This window comes from Meriones unguiculatus, chromosome 16, assembly GCF_030254825.1.
Source record: "Meriones unguiculatus strain TT.TT164.6M chromosome 16, Bangor_MerUng_6.1, whole genome shotgun sequence".
NCBI classification, from domain to species: domain Eukaryota; kingdom Metazoa; phylum Chordata; class Mammalia; order Rodentia; family Muridae; genus Meriones; species Meriones unguiculatus.
Genome location: NC_083363.1, coordinates 54,979,294 through 54,999,181, shown reverse-complemented (window position 1 = coordinate 54,999,181; position 19,888 = coordinate 54,979,294). Strand labels below are relative to the sequence as shown.

General features: G+C 39.8%; 1 protein-coding gene across 3 annotated transcripts in view; it reads right to left on the bottom strand.

The window, feature by feature from the left end:
- The window catches only part of Khdrbs2 (KH RNA binding domain containing, signal transduction associated 2), a 469,930-nt gene that overhangs the window by 158,687 nt on the left and 291,355 nt on the right, over window positions 1-19,888 (bottom strand). For all 3 annotated transcript variants that reach the window (XM_021646488.2, XM_060369817.1, XM_060369816.1), the window contains 2 exons: window positions 16,314-16,441; window positions 12,147-12,345 (listed from right to left, as the gene is read on the bottom strand). In XM_021646488.2, the coding sequence (XP_021502163.1) occupies window positions 12,147-12,345; window positions 16,314-16,441 (327 nt within the window). The remainder of the gene's footprint in view (window positions 1-12,146; window positions 12,346-16,313; window positions 16,442-19,888) is intronic.

The following is a 19,888-nucleotide window of genomic DNA, read 5'->3' as shown; positions in this document are numbered from 1 at the left end:
AAGGATGCTCCATCCTAACAACAGGGATGCAACCATATTCATGTGACTTTTTTTCACAATAACTGGAAACTGGAAAGAACTTAAGATGCCCTCAACAGAAGAATGGATAAAGAAAATGTTGTACAGTTACACAATGGAGTATTACTCAGCTGTTAAAAAAATGACATCATGAAATTTTCAGGCAAATGGATACAGCTATTAAAAACATCATCCTGAGTTAGTAACCCAGACCCAGAAAGATAATTATGGTGTGTATTCACTTATAAGGGGATATTAACCATTGAAAAAAATGACAACCAAACTACAGCCCATAGAACCAGAGAGGTTATGGTAAAGAGAAAGGGTTTAAGGAGAACTCATGGATCTCCATGATAAACAGAAATAGAATAGATTTTATGGACAGACTGAGTAGTGTGGATGGGTGTGGGGGAATCTTGTGACAGGGTAGGTGGGGTGGAGGACAAGAGTGGTGAGACAGACGGCTGGAACTGGGGAGGCATTTGGGAGATAGTATGAAAACCTGGAATTTAGAAAGGTGATCCTAATGAGGACTCCCAGTAATGGGGGATAAGAAGTCTCACCTGGACATCTCCAGTTAGTTAGGAGAGTCTTCCAGTGATGGAATTAGGTAGCATTCAGTCAAGTTGTTGACCAAGGGAAATCCATGAAAACCCCCAAACAATCCAACCTGTTGTTAACACAAAAGAGTCTATCCACATATTGACAGCAGGGCCCCATTGCCAAGGACAACACCCACACAATTCATTGAACATGGAGACATAAAGCTGATGCCTACATGAAGCCCTCACCCCTATCTTTTCCTTGGTACAGGAAGGCACTCTTAGGGGTACCAAAAGAGAAATGTGGACACAAACACATCCAAAAACTTTGACTTATAATCTGTCCTTCCTTCAATATATGCCAAGGCAATGGTGACACAGAACTTGCTGGAGTAACCAACCAATGCCTGATTTAGCCTAAAGTCCACTTCCAAAGAAGTGACAATGCACACCTAATACTGCCTGAGTGAGCAAGAACCAGGAACTAGATAGCCCAGTGACTTAGGGTAAAACCAAACACTATTGGTTTAAAAAAAATCAATAAAATGATTCCTAATGATATTCTGCTATACTCATAGATCAGTGCTTTATCCAGTCATCATCAGAGACACTTCCTCTGGCAGCAGATAGGGACAGATGCAGAGAAAAGAAAAGAGAGGAAAGAAAGAAAGCAAATCGGGGGAATCCTGAGTTGGGAGATGTTTGATGAGGTCTGTTCAGGTTCATGGGTGTAGGAGAAGGGGGACATTTTAAACAGAAGGGTCTTCAAATAATTGCAGTATTTCATATACAGGTCAGTAGAAACAGAAAACATTTTAAACAGTTTTGAAGATTAAATCTAAAGTTGTGTTAAGACAGCCCGTGCAAAGCCTAGGATAGAAAATGGTGGCACAGTGAGGATTTGGTTGGATGACAGATTATTTTGGAAAGGAATTTCAATGGAGGCAGTCTTCCAGAAAGGGGAAGATTTAGTGATTTATTTTAGGGTGATACTCACTGCATAATAATTTACAAAAACTATAAGACGCTGTCATCAAAATCTGAAGAATATATTTTTTAATGCAAGAGAACATGATAAGCAGGATCCAGATGTGAAATGAGATATTTCACGTGCCGTGTGTGTGATTATGCCTATAGCTGATATTGTGCTTAAAAGGTTTTCATACACATTTGTAACGCAAACAGAATAGAATCCTTTGGTAAATAACAGAAACTAAACACAGACTGTTTCCCTTTTAAAGTGGAAAGGACTACTTGTTCTTTCTATCAAATACATCCCTGAAAACTGTTTTAAAACCCCTTTCTCTCTATTGCCTTCTGCTTTACACAGACAGCACTATGCTAAGGCCTGCAGAACTCCTTTTGTATGGGTACAATCTTAAGAAAAAGTGAGTCATAGAATGTATGGGAGGATAATATTCCTAAAAAAAAGATTCATTATATGTTTGTGTGTGTATATGTATAGTGTTTCTTTACAGTTGTGTGTGCATTCATGTGGGTGCCCATTGAAGGCAGACGAGGGCATCAGATTTTCTAGAGCTAGAGTTGCAGGTGGTTGTCAGTTGCCCAATATTGGTGCTGGATACTGAAAAATCCTGTCCTGTGAAAAAGCATTATGAGCTCTTAACATGTAAGCCATCTCCCCAGCATGGACAAAGATATCCTCACATAATTTTAGCAAATTCTGCTTTCAGGAAGGAGCTTTGGTAAACAAGGAAGATAAAAGCATCTGTTTATGAGTGTCAAAAACTGGAAACACATAGAGTAAGTGTGGGGGAGGGGTCATCTACATGCTCCTACATGCATGTGCCTACATGTGTATCTTCTAGAAAGCTATCAGAATCTGAATGGGGGAACATGTGCAAAAGAGAGACATTCAGGGTACTCACACTAATGGATATGCCAGAGTACTGTCTCTGATTTTTTAGACAGGCTTGGGATATAGTTCTTTGTGGTGGGTCACCTAGTGTAGGTCACCTAATGACTTAAAGGGAATAATTTGGAGACCCTCTTGATAAGTTTCTCTAAAATACCATTAGCAAAAGCCTTTCAACAATTACAAAATAGTATTCTCAGGACATGATAAAATGACTGTTCTAGTGAACACACAGAAACTCTGGATGCCCAGGAGGACCTGCACAAAATGAATCCAACCATCATGCTAGCATGGATGGAGGGGATCACATGTCCCTGTGTGTGTGTGTGTGTGTGTGTGTGTGTGTGTGTGTGTGTGTATGTGTGTTTGAATATATGTGTGAGTTTTTATGTTCTTTACGTCAACATTTTGGCATAATGCTTGAGAGAAGTATATTGGTAGGGTCATATACCCTAGTCTCCAGCCCATCCTCTTGGAGGAAAAGCCAGGCAGCTAGAGAAGCTCAGACCTTAGTGGAGGAGCCCGTTACTGTGCTGTACCCATGTCAGAGACCAGGAGAGCTTGGAGCCAGTCCCACAGGCAGGCACAGCCTTTGAAGGTCAGCCCAGTGACCAAATTCCTTTAGACCACAACTCCCCTTGCTGGTTTCACAGCCTTCCAAAGAGTGTCACATTTTCAGAAACAAGCAATCAACAAAATGAGCCTATGGGTTTATTTTACATTTAAGCGATAGCAGAATATAATTTCCAACCTTATAATGAACTAGGAAAAAATGTAAACATATTTGTGACAAACAGAGCCCATTAGAACACAACTATGGAACTAACTCAAACCAACAAACTTTCGTTCATTTTTAATTCTGAGGCCATGTGTATGAACCAAGGATTTAAAAAACGCTTCCTCGAATATATTATTATTGTTAATGTACTATTATATTAATAGTAGTATTATAAATAGAATGAGAATTTAATTTTCAAAACTAATGATAAACCTCCTAAACTCCCGATTGCAGACCAGCATTCTCATTACTCTTACTTCTCTCTTGGTTCACAGCAGATACATAAAAGATCAAGCTTTTTTTTTTTTTCATAACAGAGCCCAAGGGAGACATCAATATTATGTTCATATGACATAATATTTTCCAGTACCTAGCAGTAGCTAGCAGCCATTGCAAAGAGGAAGAGAGAGAGAAAACCCATTTTTGCCACTGTGTTATAAGAGACATTCATCATCATTGTAATTTTCAGGTAGAGGTTTGGATGCAATCCTGAGTATTGTTGCCAACAGAAGAATGCCAATCTATTCTCAACTGACATGAAATCTTACACATTAGAAGTATAGCTCAACTACAGGGGGAAGAGTGCCCATGGATTTAAAGAATGAGTTTTTATTATTTGTGGAAATAACTTATATAGTTTTGTTTAAGTACCGCTAACTTTTTCTGAACTCAAAGCCACAGTATTATGATGCTTAGCCTATTGCTTTGCAACACATTTCATTACCCTTGTATATTTTGGCTACTTTAAATATTAGTTACATTTCAACAAACAAAACCCTGCAATGCATTCTGGTAAATTGGTCTCTAATAAGAAGAGACTAGAGCATGAAACTCCAACAAGAATGTTTAATGGAATACAAATATCCAATCTAGAGGCTGTAATAAAAGTCTCTTCTTTTTGGGTGAAGGCTGTTGGCTATTACACAGGAATCATCATACGTGGCTGCCCTCAAAAATGCATTATAGATCAGACTCATAATCTTCCCTTCTACAAATGGCACAAGAATTGATTTCAATTATCATTTAATACTGATTTCCCTCTCCTGTCAAGAAGTTCTCTGTACACAAGAAACTGAAGGTTGGCAGCTTGAGCTCATTTACGGAACTTTTAAGGAGTATTGATTTATCAGTGAAATTTCTAGTTCTCTCATAGTTACTGGAAGGATACCTCAGAGGCTGGATTGGATGGCAAGATGGGCCAGAATGCCAATAGGCTTTGCGAAGACTGATGAAAAGAAACTCTCAAATTTGTCAGAATGCATTTTGTAAATTAGGTTATCATGATTGATTACACTAAGCCAAAATTTCTCATGTAGCACTGGCCTGAATTTTAATTATATCTTTTTTTTTCCCTGCTTGTTTTTGTGTCTTGGTACATGTCTTTGATGTCTGCATGTTAACCTTTGGAGAAAATATGAAATGGTTTAAAAATAAATTGGACCCGTGTCTTTGAAAACCATGAGATGTTTTGCACACCTACAGAGATGTTTCTTTCTACTCCGCCACCATATGGCTACACAAAGTCATTATTCAAGCACTTATGTATGAGCAGTATTTTATTTTATGTAGGATTTTATGTTCTTACTGGCACTTAAGGAACACAAGGGCCCTTATCTTCACTTTAATTTTCTTAAAATTACTGTAAAAAGAACACCTTTCTACAAATAATGGCTTTTCGACAACAGTGATGTCATTCTGAGTAAACACACATGCACCTTGCAAGCACAGGCAGTGGCTTTTTTTCCTTCCTTCCTTCCTTCCTTCCTTCCTTCCTCTTTCCCTTTCTCTTTCTTTCTTTCTTTCTTTCTTTCTTTTTTTCTTTCTTAGCTTCTCTCTGTCCTGTCTTCCCACATATATTTTCCTATAAATGTTGCATGTATTTATCTCTATAAGGACAGATCCAGTCTTTGTGTGGCTTTACAAGATACAAGTTTGCATTCTATTAGAAAAAAAAAATTACAGATTTGTAGACAAAATTTGTTTGACAGATTACAACCAATGACAATTTCTAAAAAGGTTTAAAACCTAGAAATACCACAACATCCCACAATATAATATCTTATTTCAATTCTTTAAAATCTCTCTCATCCTTCCTCTATGTGTGTGTGAAAGGGGGTGGCAGACAGATAGAGGACCATCTAGGATTTGAGTCCTTGCCTTATACCTTGTTTGAGATACAGGCTGCCAGCCTAGCTGCTGTGCCGTCTCCCAGGGGTTTCCTGCGTATGCCTTCTGCCTTGCCACAGGGCGCTGGGAGTGGAGACCTTTGCACTATGTCCTCACTTTATGTCTTTATGTGGGATCTGTGGGCCAAACTCAGGTTCTCAGACTTTACCACTGAACTGTCACCCTACACCCTTCCCCTTTCATTGAGAGTATAGTCTCTGGTCAACTTATAATGTAAATGTGATTTTCTAAAACAATTTCTATAGAGAGAAAATAAAGGACTTTTTTTCCTCTATCTTCAATGACAGAAACATTTGTTATTATTGGTGTTTTTTGTTGTTTCTTAACTCATTGCTTGTTCTATGATAGATTTTATTTTTGCACCTCTCTTCTTTCAGAGCTGTGATAAATCACGTGAAGAGTTTCCAGGGAAGAGATCCAAACCCTGCGTAAACACATGCTTCCTGAGCAAGCACTGTAGTTTATTCCAATAGCAGGCAAACTTCTGCACATGAATACTGTGTCTGGCCACCAGGTGGAGGGCTAGAGCATTCCTCGATTTTCACATCACAGAAAGAGCAATACCCAGCTCCCACAAATAACATATTTCCGGAAGCCCAAACTGAATGAACTGAGGAAGGGTCCTCTGCTCAGCATGTGCTCGCAAACGGCGATTCTTCTCCCACCAGGCACACAGGATTAGTGAGAACTGCTTCTTTATCTCACACCTCCCAGCCCCCAGCCCCACCACATCTGCTAGTTTTCTGCCCTAATACTGTAATCCTTAGCTTTCTTTTGCCCTTGCTAGCTGCATCCCATCCTCACCTCACAGCTCAGGCCACTCACTTCATCTCAGGCAGCCTCACTTCATCTTTCAAAACAATTGAAAAATAGTATTTTTTTTTCTAAATCCCAGTTTACATTCTCAGAAACTCGCAGGTGTTTTTTGTTTGTTTGTTTGTTTGTTTGCTTTGCTTTGCTTTATTTTATTTTATTTTTATCGCAGAAGTAAAGTTACAAAGCCTGCCTCTGTTTCTATCCTCCTGTGCCGTTTCCACTGCTCCATCTAATCGGATGCTTTACTAACTTGTTCTCTCAGATTCTCTACATCTGCTATGAAGGTCCCTTTTTGTGGCTGCGCCCTAGCATTCCACATTCACACTACTTCTCTTCCCTCTGCTTCTCACAGTTTGCTTATTATCCCCATCTTAGGAACATGGGCAGTATCAAACATGTAATTTGTGGCATTCTGTATTCTCTTTCCTTTAATATTAACAAAATAGGCATGTGCATATATATAATGTTTCTAAAAATATAAGTGACTCCCATTGTTTCTACCAAGCAGTTTATGTAGAACTGAAAAGAAAATTTTTAAGAAATGCTTTCTTCAATTGGGATCTGTAAAATCTTGTTAGAAAAGATGAGGTAAAATGACCTCTGATAGTTGAGGGGGGTAAGATGAGAGCCCCGCATAGCAAATCCATGCTTTCTCTCCCAGAACAGCCTTTACAAACTCTGTGGGCGGCCATTTCTACCACGTGGTTTCCGGAGGTATCCGGGTCTTTATAGTTGGAGATGTTCATGAAGGGGTGGGAAGCGGTGTCAAACACTGACTGGAACCTTCAGTCACTGCCCGGCTGAGGATGAAAGGCGGGTGGTCTCTGTGCGTGTGCAGGCGCATACTCTGCGACTGAATACAGGGTAGGGTTTGGGGTGCTCCCAAGGAGAGAGAGAACAGTCGCAGTGATAGCAGAGCCTCCCGAGCCCGAAAACAACCAACTCTGAGCTTCAGTTTCCTCCCCTACCAATACAGGGAAATTATCAACATCGGTCTGGGTGACTTTATACACTGTCATTGGAGCCGGGTGACACTTCAAAAGTTTCATTTCATGTCTTCCAGTGGATTAGCCCCTGGTAGATCTGATGAGATTACTGTTTTATTCTACCTGAGTTTTTTCTAAAATCCAGATTTTCAGTTTTCCTAACTTACCCAAGTTAAGATGATTGGATATCTAAGCTGTGGGTGTATTCCACTCTGAAGACATTTAACCAAAAGAAGCTTTAGGAAATTTGAAGTTGGGATATGTAGGAAACCCCATATATATATATATATATATATATATTCAGTTAACACTAATGATGATCTAAAAAGAGCAGTCTCAATTACTGTAAACGGTTTCACTTCAGGCGAGCTGCACAGAGTGGATTTGATTACCTGCACGTATTCTGTGAGGCCCCAAAGGTAATGCTGAGGCTCAGCAGGGGAAGGGGTGTGAAGAAGGAATGGACTCCCGCTGTGATTTATAATAAAGGGAACCTTTTTTTCTGAGAAATTTTATCTGAGCGTTAAGAACTCCTTTGAGAGTTTCGCCATCAGCTCAGCATGGTGCTATTATTTTGTTATTGAGACACTTAAACTTTTGTTTTTCTTACCTCTTACAGAGGAATCAATAGTTGGAAAGTACGGGAGAGAACAGCAGTCCCTGTGTGTAACTGCTTGTTATTACCTAAATCACCACTAGAAGCTTAGCAGACTCACCTCAAACTTTGCATGCAACCACTCAAGTAGTTTTTAACAGAAAAAATTTTTAAATATATATGGTCAGTGATAGCTTTTCGTATAATTTAAGAGAAAGAGAGAGAGAGAGAAAAAAAAACACTGTATATTTCACAGCCTTTCCTGTTATCCATGCTGTGTTACTATAGAGATATTGGGATGCCTGTCAAACTGATACTTTATTTTTTTTCTGATACTTTCTAATCTCTAAAATATAGTAGTGTTTCTCCATAAACAAAGATGAGGTGGAACAAAGATTCCTGGCAGTTTTCTAGCTCCTTGGTCCAAGTATTCCTCAAGATCTAATGACAACAACGGATTGTCGTTATCAGATTCCTGAGCTTCCACATGGTATGCTCCCACAATGTCAACATTATATTTTAATAAAATAAGGTCAAATGCTTATTAGCTATTTAAAATCAACATGCCTGATTAATTCACAAAATGATAAACACTTATCAATTAAGTAAGTCTATAGTTAGAACACAATGTTTTTTAATATGGCGGTTAGCTTTTATTCAATACCTAGAGTACTAGAAGCACCTGCGATGCCTATGACTGTTTAGGAATATCGCTGTTGCAGTGCACACCGCATCTATGCAGCAGATCCATGGCTCCTGCAGGCTGAACACCTCCTCTCAGCAAGATCTCAAACGGAACTCTTGCCTTGCCCCTCCTAACCTGGTTCTCCTCATCCTAACACACAATTTCCTTAGTTTAACACAATTCTTCTGTCTCCAAATTTTCATTTCATGAAGCCTTCACATAAAAACAAACAAAATAAAAATTACCCTCTACTGTGCCCACCCACACTTATCTAATCACCAAATGCGGAAAGATGACTTTCTCAGGGGGTTTGCTCTGGTCTCCATCCTCTCTAAGCCATTACTTTGTCAGAAGGGGAGGCTCTAATGGGTCACAGTGTCTCTGCATCACTTGTTCACATATCTCAGGACACATGTTCTGGTCTCCATGAACTGGAAAGAAACAACCATATAAAACGTTATCTAATCTTAGCGTGTTGCTTTCTCCTCAAACCCTTCAACTTGGCGCCACGAGTTAGCCTCTTCTTCCTTCTGCAATTATTTACTACTGCTCCTCACACACTCTGTCCAGCGCTCATCTAACTGCTCTCCCCTGTCTCACAGAGCCGACTTCATAATGAACACAATTGCCTGTGAGGGATGCAGTGTAGAAATTAGCCCTTTAGCTGAGGCAGCCCTTCACCGGGGCAGTCAGCTTTCCCTAACTGGCCACCCTGGCACTCAGCCTCCCCACACCTCCGTCCAGAGCATTACCCTGCTTTTTCACTCACCTATAGACGTTTAGATCCTATACCCCTAGTAAAATGCCAGCATTATGAAAGTGCTGTTGGTCGTGCTCATTCACAGATCTATTCCCAGAATACCAGAAAAGAACATAAGAAAATGACACAGGTTCAGTGGGCCCAAAGACCTGAGACAGTAACATGGTTTCACTAACTTAGTCTTCCTGAAGACCGCAACCTTTCTGGGGTTTCCTCATTCAGAATGTGTGCTCCTTTCCATGAGCTCCTAAAGCTTCTGCAGCTTCCTCTAACATACCTAAGATTCGGTACTCGATTCACTGTAAATACATACATGAAAAGCTAAAATCCTTTCGTCCAATTTTCTTCTTCCCCAAGTGCTACGTACAAAAATAGCATATTTTAATTAATGGTAATTAATTAATTAATGGTAAACTTTTCCCTCTCATTTTGTAGTGTGTGTGTGTGTGTGTGTGTGTGTGTGTGTGTGTGTGTGTGGTATATGCATGAGTATGTGGGCTCACTCATTCTTGCATGAACATGTAGAGGCCAGACATTGACTTTAGGTCTCTTTCTCTATCATGTTCCACCTGAGTTTCCTTACTAACCCTGGGGCTGACTGTTCTGCCTAGACTGCCTGGCCAGCAAGACCCACCGCTTTTAAGAAAAAGATGTGCAGCACACACACTTGCTGTTACGTGGGCGCTAGGGAGAAAGAGCAACACTTTACTCACTGAAGAGCCCACCCACACTCATTGAAGGAACTGACCGAATAAAAATAAAAATCCACACAACAGTGGCTACACACACCAAAATTGTGGGCCTCCAGACTTCTTCAAACATAAAAAGTTAACCCATCTTCCAACAACTTTTAATTCACCCATGTAGTATGGACTTATTTTGCTAGTGATATGTCTCACCCAGGTAAAAAATGTCAGATTCCTGACCAAAGTTAGTGTGAGCTTCTTGGCATGTTGTAAATATTAGGGTCTGGTATATGAAAGACACTTCAGATGAATATATTTTGTCAGTTCTACTATAGATGGATTTCCATATTTAATTCTCCTTCGGTCCTTAAGACATTTGTCACTGTTTCACGTTAAAGTAACAACAACCTGTTTGAAATGTACCAAACAGTGGACATGGGTATCTTCTTGAGTGGAACCTATGATCACTCTATTTTAGGTTCAGGTTTTGACTAGTAATTTGTCACTGTCTAATGACTCGTATGATTTTAGAGCCCAGCTCATGACAGCAATTATTCCTGAAGGGTTTAAATTTAATGGGTAGTGATTTGCAGAAGCCATTGAAGAGGAAGGCATTTGTTGATGATAGAATGAACTAAATGCTTAGGCCCCAGGGTGTGCTTACTAGAGAGATTAAAGACCCACCAATGCTGTTTGTAATGTATTTATTTATTCTTATTTTCTGTGTATGTCTGCATGTATGTATAGGTACCGCATGCATACATATCTGGTTCCCTTTGAGGTCAGAAGAGAGCATCAGGTCCCCATGGAACTGAAATTACAGAGGGTTGTGAGATATCACATGGGTGCAAGAAATCAAACGCAGGCCATCTGCAAGAGCAACAAGTGCTCTAAGTACCAGTCCTTTTATCCAGCCCCAAGAAAAATGATTTTTTTTTTTTATTGGAAGATGGTCTGGCTTGCATTGTTTCCATTTACAATTTATGATAGATTCTTATGACTACGAAATCATGGGATATAGGCAGGAAATTTCTTTTTCAAGTTTCACAATACAGCAGAAGTGAGTGCAAAGTCTGAAGCACAATGTGACGCTTGGAGTGCTGACTCTTCAAACCTAAGGTCAAGGGATACCAGAAGATACAAGATGGCTTGTAGATACCAAGTGTTCATTCCGCACAGTATTATCCTCTGGGCATAATGACTGCCATCGTCATGAGACCAGCTGTGCCTCCTTGTGAAAGACAGCCTAGCGGGGCTTGTTAAATGTTGACATTCTCTCATAAATGAAAGGGGAGGAAGAGCCTTTGGAAGCTCATCTGAGTATCCAGTCATCCCTCCTAGCCAATTTTGTGCAATTCTGCCATGATTGCATGTGGCATTGGGGCTTGAGGGACAGGCTTGATCATACAGTCTGGAGAGGACTTGGGAGAGGGGACTCGCTTATGCAGCTCAGGGAAGCCATCATCCATACAGGATGAAGACTTTTCAGTGTGGCTGCTTTGGTGTTACCCACAGTCCTGTCAGCCACACCTCATCGTGAGCTGTAAGCAACCGCAATGCACTCATGTGCGCCTCCGGAGAAACTCTGGTGGAATGGAACTTCGGTTTGCCACTGGGATCATTTAACAGTGTGGTGGCATAGACACCACTGAGTTCCGCTCCCAGAGAGAGAATACTGAAGACAGGGAAATGTAAGAACGGTACTTAGAGGTACTACATTTCCTGTTTACTCTATACATTTCAATTCTGGAGGACCATTGTTACATCTTCCAAACGGTGAACAAAAGAGTAAGTCATGGAAATGTGGGGCTAGCCAGATGATTTACACTGTTGCTCATATTTACCAGCTTTCCAGCAATGTTTCAGAGGTTCCAAGTGAATGCTCTGATCATTCTATGATTCTTAGCATGCTTATAATAATTTATAATTATTTCCAATTTGGAAGCTGATCAAAGCTTTTAAAGACAGGGACGCCTCACCAGAATTTGGTTCTTCAAACACGAGATAATTGACATCAACCATCAACCGCACTGCACTGATGGCTTGCAATGAAAGCTGTTCTTGAACGTTACATGTAAATCCATGACATAACTTCTGCTGTAAATGGCATTTGGGTGCTGCAACTAACATTGTCTCCTACATTCAAGGAATGGAGTTTACCTTCTGAACCGGTAAATTTAGCTCTTCTTCACTACAGATCTCTTGGGGGGTACTTACATAGTCTTCATAAGCCTCGTGAGCTGGAGGAGGGGGTGCTCGGTATCCCGGTATTGCTGCCGTCCCCCGGGCTCGAGGTGTAGGGACACCTCTGGCTATTGGGGGCACTGGGAGAGCTCCACGGGTCACAGTGGCACCCCGAGGGGTGAGAACACCTCGTCCAGGTGGTGGTGGTGGGGGAAGAGCACCCCCACGGCCCCTAGGAGAAAAAGGTGACATGCAGATGAGAGATAAAAGGACAAGGAATGGAGTTCTCAGCTCACTGCCTCCTCACAAATCAGTCTTGCCGTAGAACAGGTAGTATATAATTTAAAAAGAGCTTTGAGTCACGTTGAAATACATTTCTTTAAATATTATGACTTAGTTCCACTGAAAACGATGCAACATATTTTGATATTTTCTGTTTATGTACTTAAAACAAAGAGAAACAGAAGACCAAAGTCTACCATTGATGTTGGCTATTGTGGGACCAAGTGTGTGTGTGTGTGTGTGCAGGTGTGTGTGTGTGTGTGTAGACTATCTCCCAAGATGATGTTTATTGACAGTGATCTTCAATGTGGTCATATCTCAAAAAGAAAAAATCAACTTAATAATGTGTGACATTCTGGTCAGAGTGCTACCACTGAGCAGATGTAGTAGCTTAAGTCTCATGTCCCTGATTTATCAACATGCTGTCATCATCCGAGCTGGTGTAGTCACTGACATATTTTCATATAAACTCCAGGGCTGCTGAATTAGTTCTCAGCAATGAGAAGGCTGATTGAATGTTCTGAACCATGGACTTAACACAAAAGCGATCTGAACAAAAGCTTGAGATCAAAGGATGCAACCATTTTTCTAACATTCTGAAACCTTTAGAAAGGATGTTTATCTAAAATCTTTGGGCAAATACATGGTTATTTCACTTTGTATTATATCTGAAAGTTGGCCTCTAGAAAGCACTGCTATCAGCAGGGACACTAAAGCTTTGAGGAAAATGATGATCTTTGGAATGCCAACAATCACGGCATTTGGCTCTGCCTTTGCGTGGAGGTGCAGGTTACAGAGGCTGCAAAGAATAGCCGTCAAACTGGCTCTTTCTTCCTGGGAGAAAATGAGCTTTTAGAAGTGAAGAATAAGAATGCTGGCAAAGCTTTTATAATTCTAAGCTTATCCAGCTTTAGGAGTAGAGAATTTAGTATGAAGTAAATATATAAAACACTGGAGCATCGGATGCAAAGGACCCAAACCTGCAGTGCCAGCTTCAGGCATGATGGCTGAGAAGACAAGATTATGTTATTACAATAGCATAAAGACATCTGTTAGGTGCAATTCCCTGAGCATGTGAGTTGTTGTTTGCACGTGCGATGTTTGAACACACAGTGAAGAGCTTGTAGTGATGTTTCTGGAGGCTATAGCGTCTGTAGGAGCGGGAGCCTTACTGGAGGGATTAGTTGTCTGTGCACAGGCCTTGAGGTTTACAGCCCAGCCTCATCCTGTCCACTCTTTGCTTTTTGCTCTGCTGAGACCTGCGGAGCTAAGCTGTTCAGGCTCCGGTCATCATGAACCATCTTCCACTGTGCCTTTCCACACAGGATGGACTGCATTCCCTCCAGACTGTGAACCAAAATATACCTTTCTTTCCTCAGTTAAGTTGCTTCTTGCTCACAACAAGGAGACAAGTAACTAATCCAGGCTCCAGATGCCTGATCTTCACAGGGAACATCCTCCCTGGTCTGACAACTGTTGTAATAATTACTGCTGAGTTTAGTATTTTAATACTATCAAAATGTCCACATGTTGATAATAAATTATGTGCTCTGGCTATATCAGTGAAGAATGGTAAATAAACATTCTAATTACCTAGACCTAAAATCATAAATCTTCCTAATGACTAGTTTCTAGATTTCCAAATCTATATGATGCTTTTTGCACTGCAATTATGTTATGCTGATATTGGCTCTAATTTTTCATCACATTTCTCCTTCAGTGACTCTCAGACCTCCCCTCATCCCCGGTCTGCCTCGTTCTCACTTATGTGCTCTGCCATTTCTCCCATTCAACTTACAATATTCATCATCTATTTTAGGATGCCGTCCAGGGCTAACTCCCCAGTGCAGTATTCTTTTAGTTTCTGACTTCTTCAAAGAACATTTTCTGCATTTAATCTTTACTTCATGTTCATTTCTGAACCAAATGTCATGTCTTTAGTTCTTGTTTTCAGCACTCTGTGAAGATACTCTTGGCTGAGCCCACAAAGCCCCCAGCCTACAAATTTCCTCTTACAGCTCCCATGATCCTGTGTCTCCTGAGTTATATTTAAGACTTTCTTCAACTATTATCTGGAAAATGTTTCTTTGGACTTTTATTCTTTTCTCTGCTCTGTCTCTCTGTATTTTAAGTGCTGTTCATTTCTGCCAGCCTTGGGTAAAGGGATTGTCTTCATTGTCTCTCGAGCCATGATTCAGTCTCTTTCTCTACTTTTTTACCACTGAACCCAGCCAATTCCTCTAACTCTTATCATCACAGCAATGTCTGAGATCCTGTCTGAAAATCAGATATGATTTACACCTCTCTTTTCAGACTCTATTAGTTCTTTCTGTCAGTTCTTAATGTTGTCCACATATTCCTTCAATATCTGCTTTTTTTTTTTTTTTGGCAGTGTTTCTCTGTGTAGACTTGGATGTCCTGGATTTGCTAGCCTTGAACTCACAGAGATCCACCTGCCTCTGCTTCCTGAGTGCTGGGATTACAGGTGTAATTCGGCTAATATCTGTTTTTCATAATAATATTGCTTCATTATTTATTCAATTAAGAATTTAAAATAAACATTAACCAAAGTTAAAACCCATTCAAATTTGGCAAATACGATAGCTGAGAGAAATATTTCTTCCCTAGGGTTCCACCTAGCACCTGATTCCCTATGCTAATACTAGAACAAAACCTATTACTATTATATGCTTTTAAGATTTCGTAACATATAAATGAATGATTTTAAGTAGTTATAGTCTCAAAGAATATAGAGGAAATGTGTGGCTTCAGTTGGTGTATCAAATATGTAGTTAAGGTATCCCTGTTAAATTGCTACAGCTGTTAAAGATGACATTGCTGAATCACAGAAGTGGTGACATTTTATGGTTCAGACCCAGTGATTGATTAACCTACTTAAGATGACTTGCAAGGATGGTGCTCCAAAATCTAACAACATCAAGATAGAAATCTAAAGGTTTTATAAAACATTTGTATCATAAAAAGTGTCCCCTGCAACACGTATCAATAAGCAAATGATCCCAAAAATATTACAATGCTTACTTTTTACTCTTCAAGATCAACTATGAGTCTAGAAAAAATTCTGGTCTTTTCGTTGTTAGAATTAATTCCCCCAGAATTTTCACATTGATCTACAAATGGTTAACGGTTTGGTGTATCACTTTGAAATTTAAAACTTTTTTTTCTGAGAAGTGAGTAAGGTGGTAGAATTTCAAATGTAAGAACAGTGGTGTAGTCATAAAGGTGGAAATGTTTTGATATTAATTAAAGTTGCAGAATAGTTTAACTTTTGTGACAGATGAGATATTATTTTAGGGTATATCCTTTACAATTGTATGAGTCGGCTAAATAGTGAAGGAAGTGAGTGGATTACACAGGCTGTGTGTGACGGCTGTGAGAGGTATGTGTGTGTATGTGTGATGTTTACTTGTGTGATGTTTATATGATGTATTTTTATGGCTCCTGGGTTTGCAAGTTCTGGGTGAGGATCACGAAGACACACTGCTTTCAGGCTTCTCATAAAAGAATTCATCATATAGACCAGGCTGGCATTGAATCCACATAAAACCACTTTTCTCAGTATCTTGAGTTCTGGAATTAAAGGCCTGGACTGCCACACATGGACTACCAAACTTTTGTTCCTCAGTTCCTCACTTGTAAAAAGTAGTTATCTCAAGTTAAAAAAAAAAATAAAACAAAAAAACCCCACAAAAACCAGGTGAATTTATGCGTGTAATCTTATCAGGAGTGTTGTTGAGGCTGTTGTTTTATGTGTTTTTAAAGCATCTGGTCTTGCTTTATGGTCTGAGTATTGATGACACTTGGTGAGTTTGATCTGGAATCATGACACAGAACAGAACAGCAAAGGTCTGCCATCACCATTTGTTATTAACACACCAAGAGTGAGAACTCATGTACCTGGAAGGGGCTGTGGGAGCTATTCTGATCCCTCTGCCTCTAATACCCCGGCCACGGCCAGACTCTTCTGAGCCGTTTAAGTAAGACAACTCCCGGAGCTGTTCTTGACGGATTTCATCATTGTAGTCCTAGAAGACAAAAGCATAGCATGATGAGTTACTGTGAGAAATTGAGTTCTTAGAGCTGAAACACAGATGCCACAAATAGTAAGAAAAGGGCTGAACATACCACTCAGTGAGTGAACATTTGTCTAGCATGTGAGAGGCCCCCAAATCTGTCACCAGAGTTTCAAAACAGAACAAAATAAAATAAGACAATGGCTGAGTCTATTCCATGCCTTGCCTCAAAGCTCTGATCCAAGTACTGAGGCTGGAGGTAGAAGAGAATGCTTGCAGAGAGTTCAGGGACTGCCTGGGAGCATCCTGAATTCTATGTCAAACTTGGCTAACTTGTTACAAAACAAACAGTACAGCCTTGTCTGTTCCCTTGACATTTATGCATAAAACCTATACAGTGATGTTGAAGAATGTGCAAATCTCTTCAAACCTCTCATTGTATGAGGAAAATAAAGATGCTTTCTTTCATCAAGAAAGTCTTCTTCAGGATTTAATTCTCTTAAATGTCATTTGAGGCTTTTTCTGAAGAAGGAAGGTATCAGTGTGTTATCAATACATCAGAGGTACCTCAGCTACAACTGTCAATATCAATATTATGGAAGATGTTATTCGCTTGGGTGAATATGTGTAGATTATGAGTGCATGCCATACAAAGAACTCCTGATTCTCAATCCAAACAGGAACAAGACCTAGAACAGGCCAGATTGTATTAGGTTCATTATAATGGTGTGCAGCACCAGGATTTGCTTCAGGAAGAGAAAGGAATCCCATCAAAGAACCTGTCCTACAACATTTCCAAAATAAGGAACTTCCTTCTGTGCCTTATTGACTGAAAGTGAGAGTCGCAATGTAAAGCGAGCTTCACAGTTACAGTCATGGACTCAGGTGAAGCATATGTCCTTACCCTTCAGTGTGAGTTTATCAGTCAGTAATTTTAAAATGACTAAGAAACAGGTCTGAGTCATTAGAGAGAGATGTAACCTTTAATAAAAAGTACAAGTTTTAATTATTCCCTTATCTAATACACACACACACGCACACACACACACACACACACACAACACATACACGGAGGGTCTATCCTAAAACTTAAAACTTTAGTAGAGGAGAGCCAACAGAGATGGCCTTTGAAATACAGCCTTGAGATAAAAGTCCAGAGCATCAGCAAACAACGCCCAATTAATTCAGAATAAAATGAATTCATGAATTAAGTGAAGTGAAATGAAGAAATTTCAGTCAACTGCATACCTCTGCTGTGCCATGTCTGGGGAATTCTTAATGCACAGCTTGGTACTATGCTCCAGAAATTGTCTTGATTACAACTAAACAGGCTAATCACACTGTAGCATTTATTTTCCTGTTTTCAACAGGTTGCTTTCATGTTTACCCTCTTCAGCTCCTGATTACAGTAATGGTGGGTTTACCACGCTGACAAGAGCTATACAGGGAAAGCTGCAGCTTCTAACAAGTCATACATTGTTATTCAACTTCTACACCTCGATGTCATATTCAAGTACCAACTAAACTGGAGAGAAGAACATGCCTGTTGTTTCACTAGGATCAGGAAAGCAGAGCAATGCCTCTGCTACTGGAACTGAAAGGCCAATCAGCAAAATGAAACATGAATCCCATAACCTTAACAGGCAATATTGATGACTATAATGATGAATCTGCTACTTCTTCTGTGTAGTAAATCTGTATTTACACAAAGTTCTCATGAATTAAGCAAAGATAGACTGGCACTGTTATGCTGCAGACAGATATGATAAATCAGCCTCCAGTTTTTTAGGACTTCCTGAACCCAAGCCATTGAAAGTTTTGTTAACCTTGATATGGCACCTCAGTTAGGTAAAAATATAAAGAAAGTGACTGAAAAGTGCATGAATACTGGAACTTGAGTTCCTTGCCATTGGAAACTCTTATGTCATAAGGAGGGAAAGTCTGGTTCAGCTCTTTGGAAAGGTTAGAGAACATGTGGAGAGATTGTAGTCACTGCCCCCATCTGCAATCCTTTGTGAGATACAAGAGAGGCCCTTCAGAGTTCTTGTCTCCTGGTCAAACTGATAAAGGCCAGAAACATTACCAGCGAACCTCAGAAACATATTTTTCCAGATTAAAAAATGGTGAACTGGTCCTTGAAGCCATTAAGAATCTTGTGTCGATTGGCTCTAAAGATGCCGAGATTACAGGTGATTGGTCAGCATAGAATGTGAGAGTTGTGTTTCGGCGTCATGTTTAAAAAACCATTCTCCACTTCTCTGGATGAGGGTTCTTAGATTGACATATTATCATTTATTTCTTGGGTCATGTGAAATCTCAGATGGAATTCAATATATCTGAATAAAATGTCTAGGTATTATAATAGCTTGAGACATTTATTGAAACTCTTAGTTTAGTGTGTGTATTCACTAGCTCAGTGGCCTTGCTGTTTTGCTGTTCTGGAGGAGTCTCTTAACATGGAGAGAATGGCAATGCTGGTTAGATGAATATTTCACACTGAAGAATACGCTTAATGTAAGAAAAACCATTATTGACAATGTGCAATCGAGTTCCATATGGACTTAGCTAGAAATGTTATCTTTAAAAGATTAATCACTTTCCAGGTTTATGGTGACCAAGAGAATGGAGAAAGATACAACTGACCAGGAACTGCAATTGCTACTTCTGAAATACTACGCCCCAAGGTCATGCTACCAAGAGCTTCTCTCAGCTCCTGATGTTAAAATAAGCCTATTCCAGGAGACGCCGGATTCCTGTGTCATAGGACTCCTCTATGGCATTGCGGCATTGAAGTTCTATTAACTTCACCACATCAGAGAACCCAGAAACTCACACTTCTCTTTCCCTTGTTTCAGATCTTGTGTGGAAGAGGCCTTCTTATTTCTCACAACTATTTTGATTTTGTTACGAGATCATTTTCTCTAATAAAATCCCCCCATGTTTAATTCCCTCATAGTATTCAGTTCTTCAAGGACTCAAGTGGAAATATAGAATTCTGAAAACAAAACAAAACAAAACAAAACAACAACAACAACAAAAAACACCCAAGTTCCTAAGATCACAGAGCTGAGAACTGTGGCCAACCCCTTTGTATTGAAGCTTGTGAAAGCTATTCACCTCAGCATATCCTGTACTGTGACTGAATTGGTCTAACTTCTATTTTTTACTTTAAAATGGGAGTAGATAGGTTTAATATTAGACTCATTACTGATAACTAAGACATGTAGTACTTTGCATTGTAACTTATTTGATACATTACTTAATGAGAGACTAGGAAAGACTCATGGAGGTTGGCAAACATGGTAAATGTTTTGAGTAAGGAAATGGAACAAATTTCCTTACTCAAATAAATAAATAAATGGTTACTACAGAAGAACCATGACAGCAGAACATAGGTTCTGTGTGAGTGTGATGAGATGTATGAAAAGGAATACGGACATCTATTAGCCTGAGGGTATT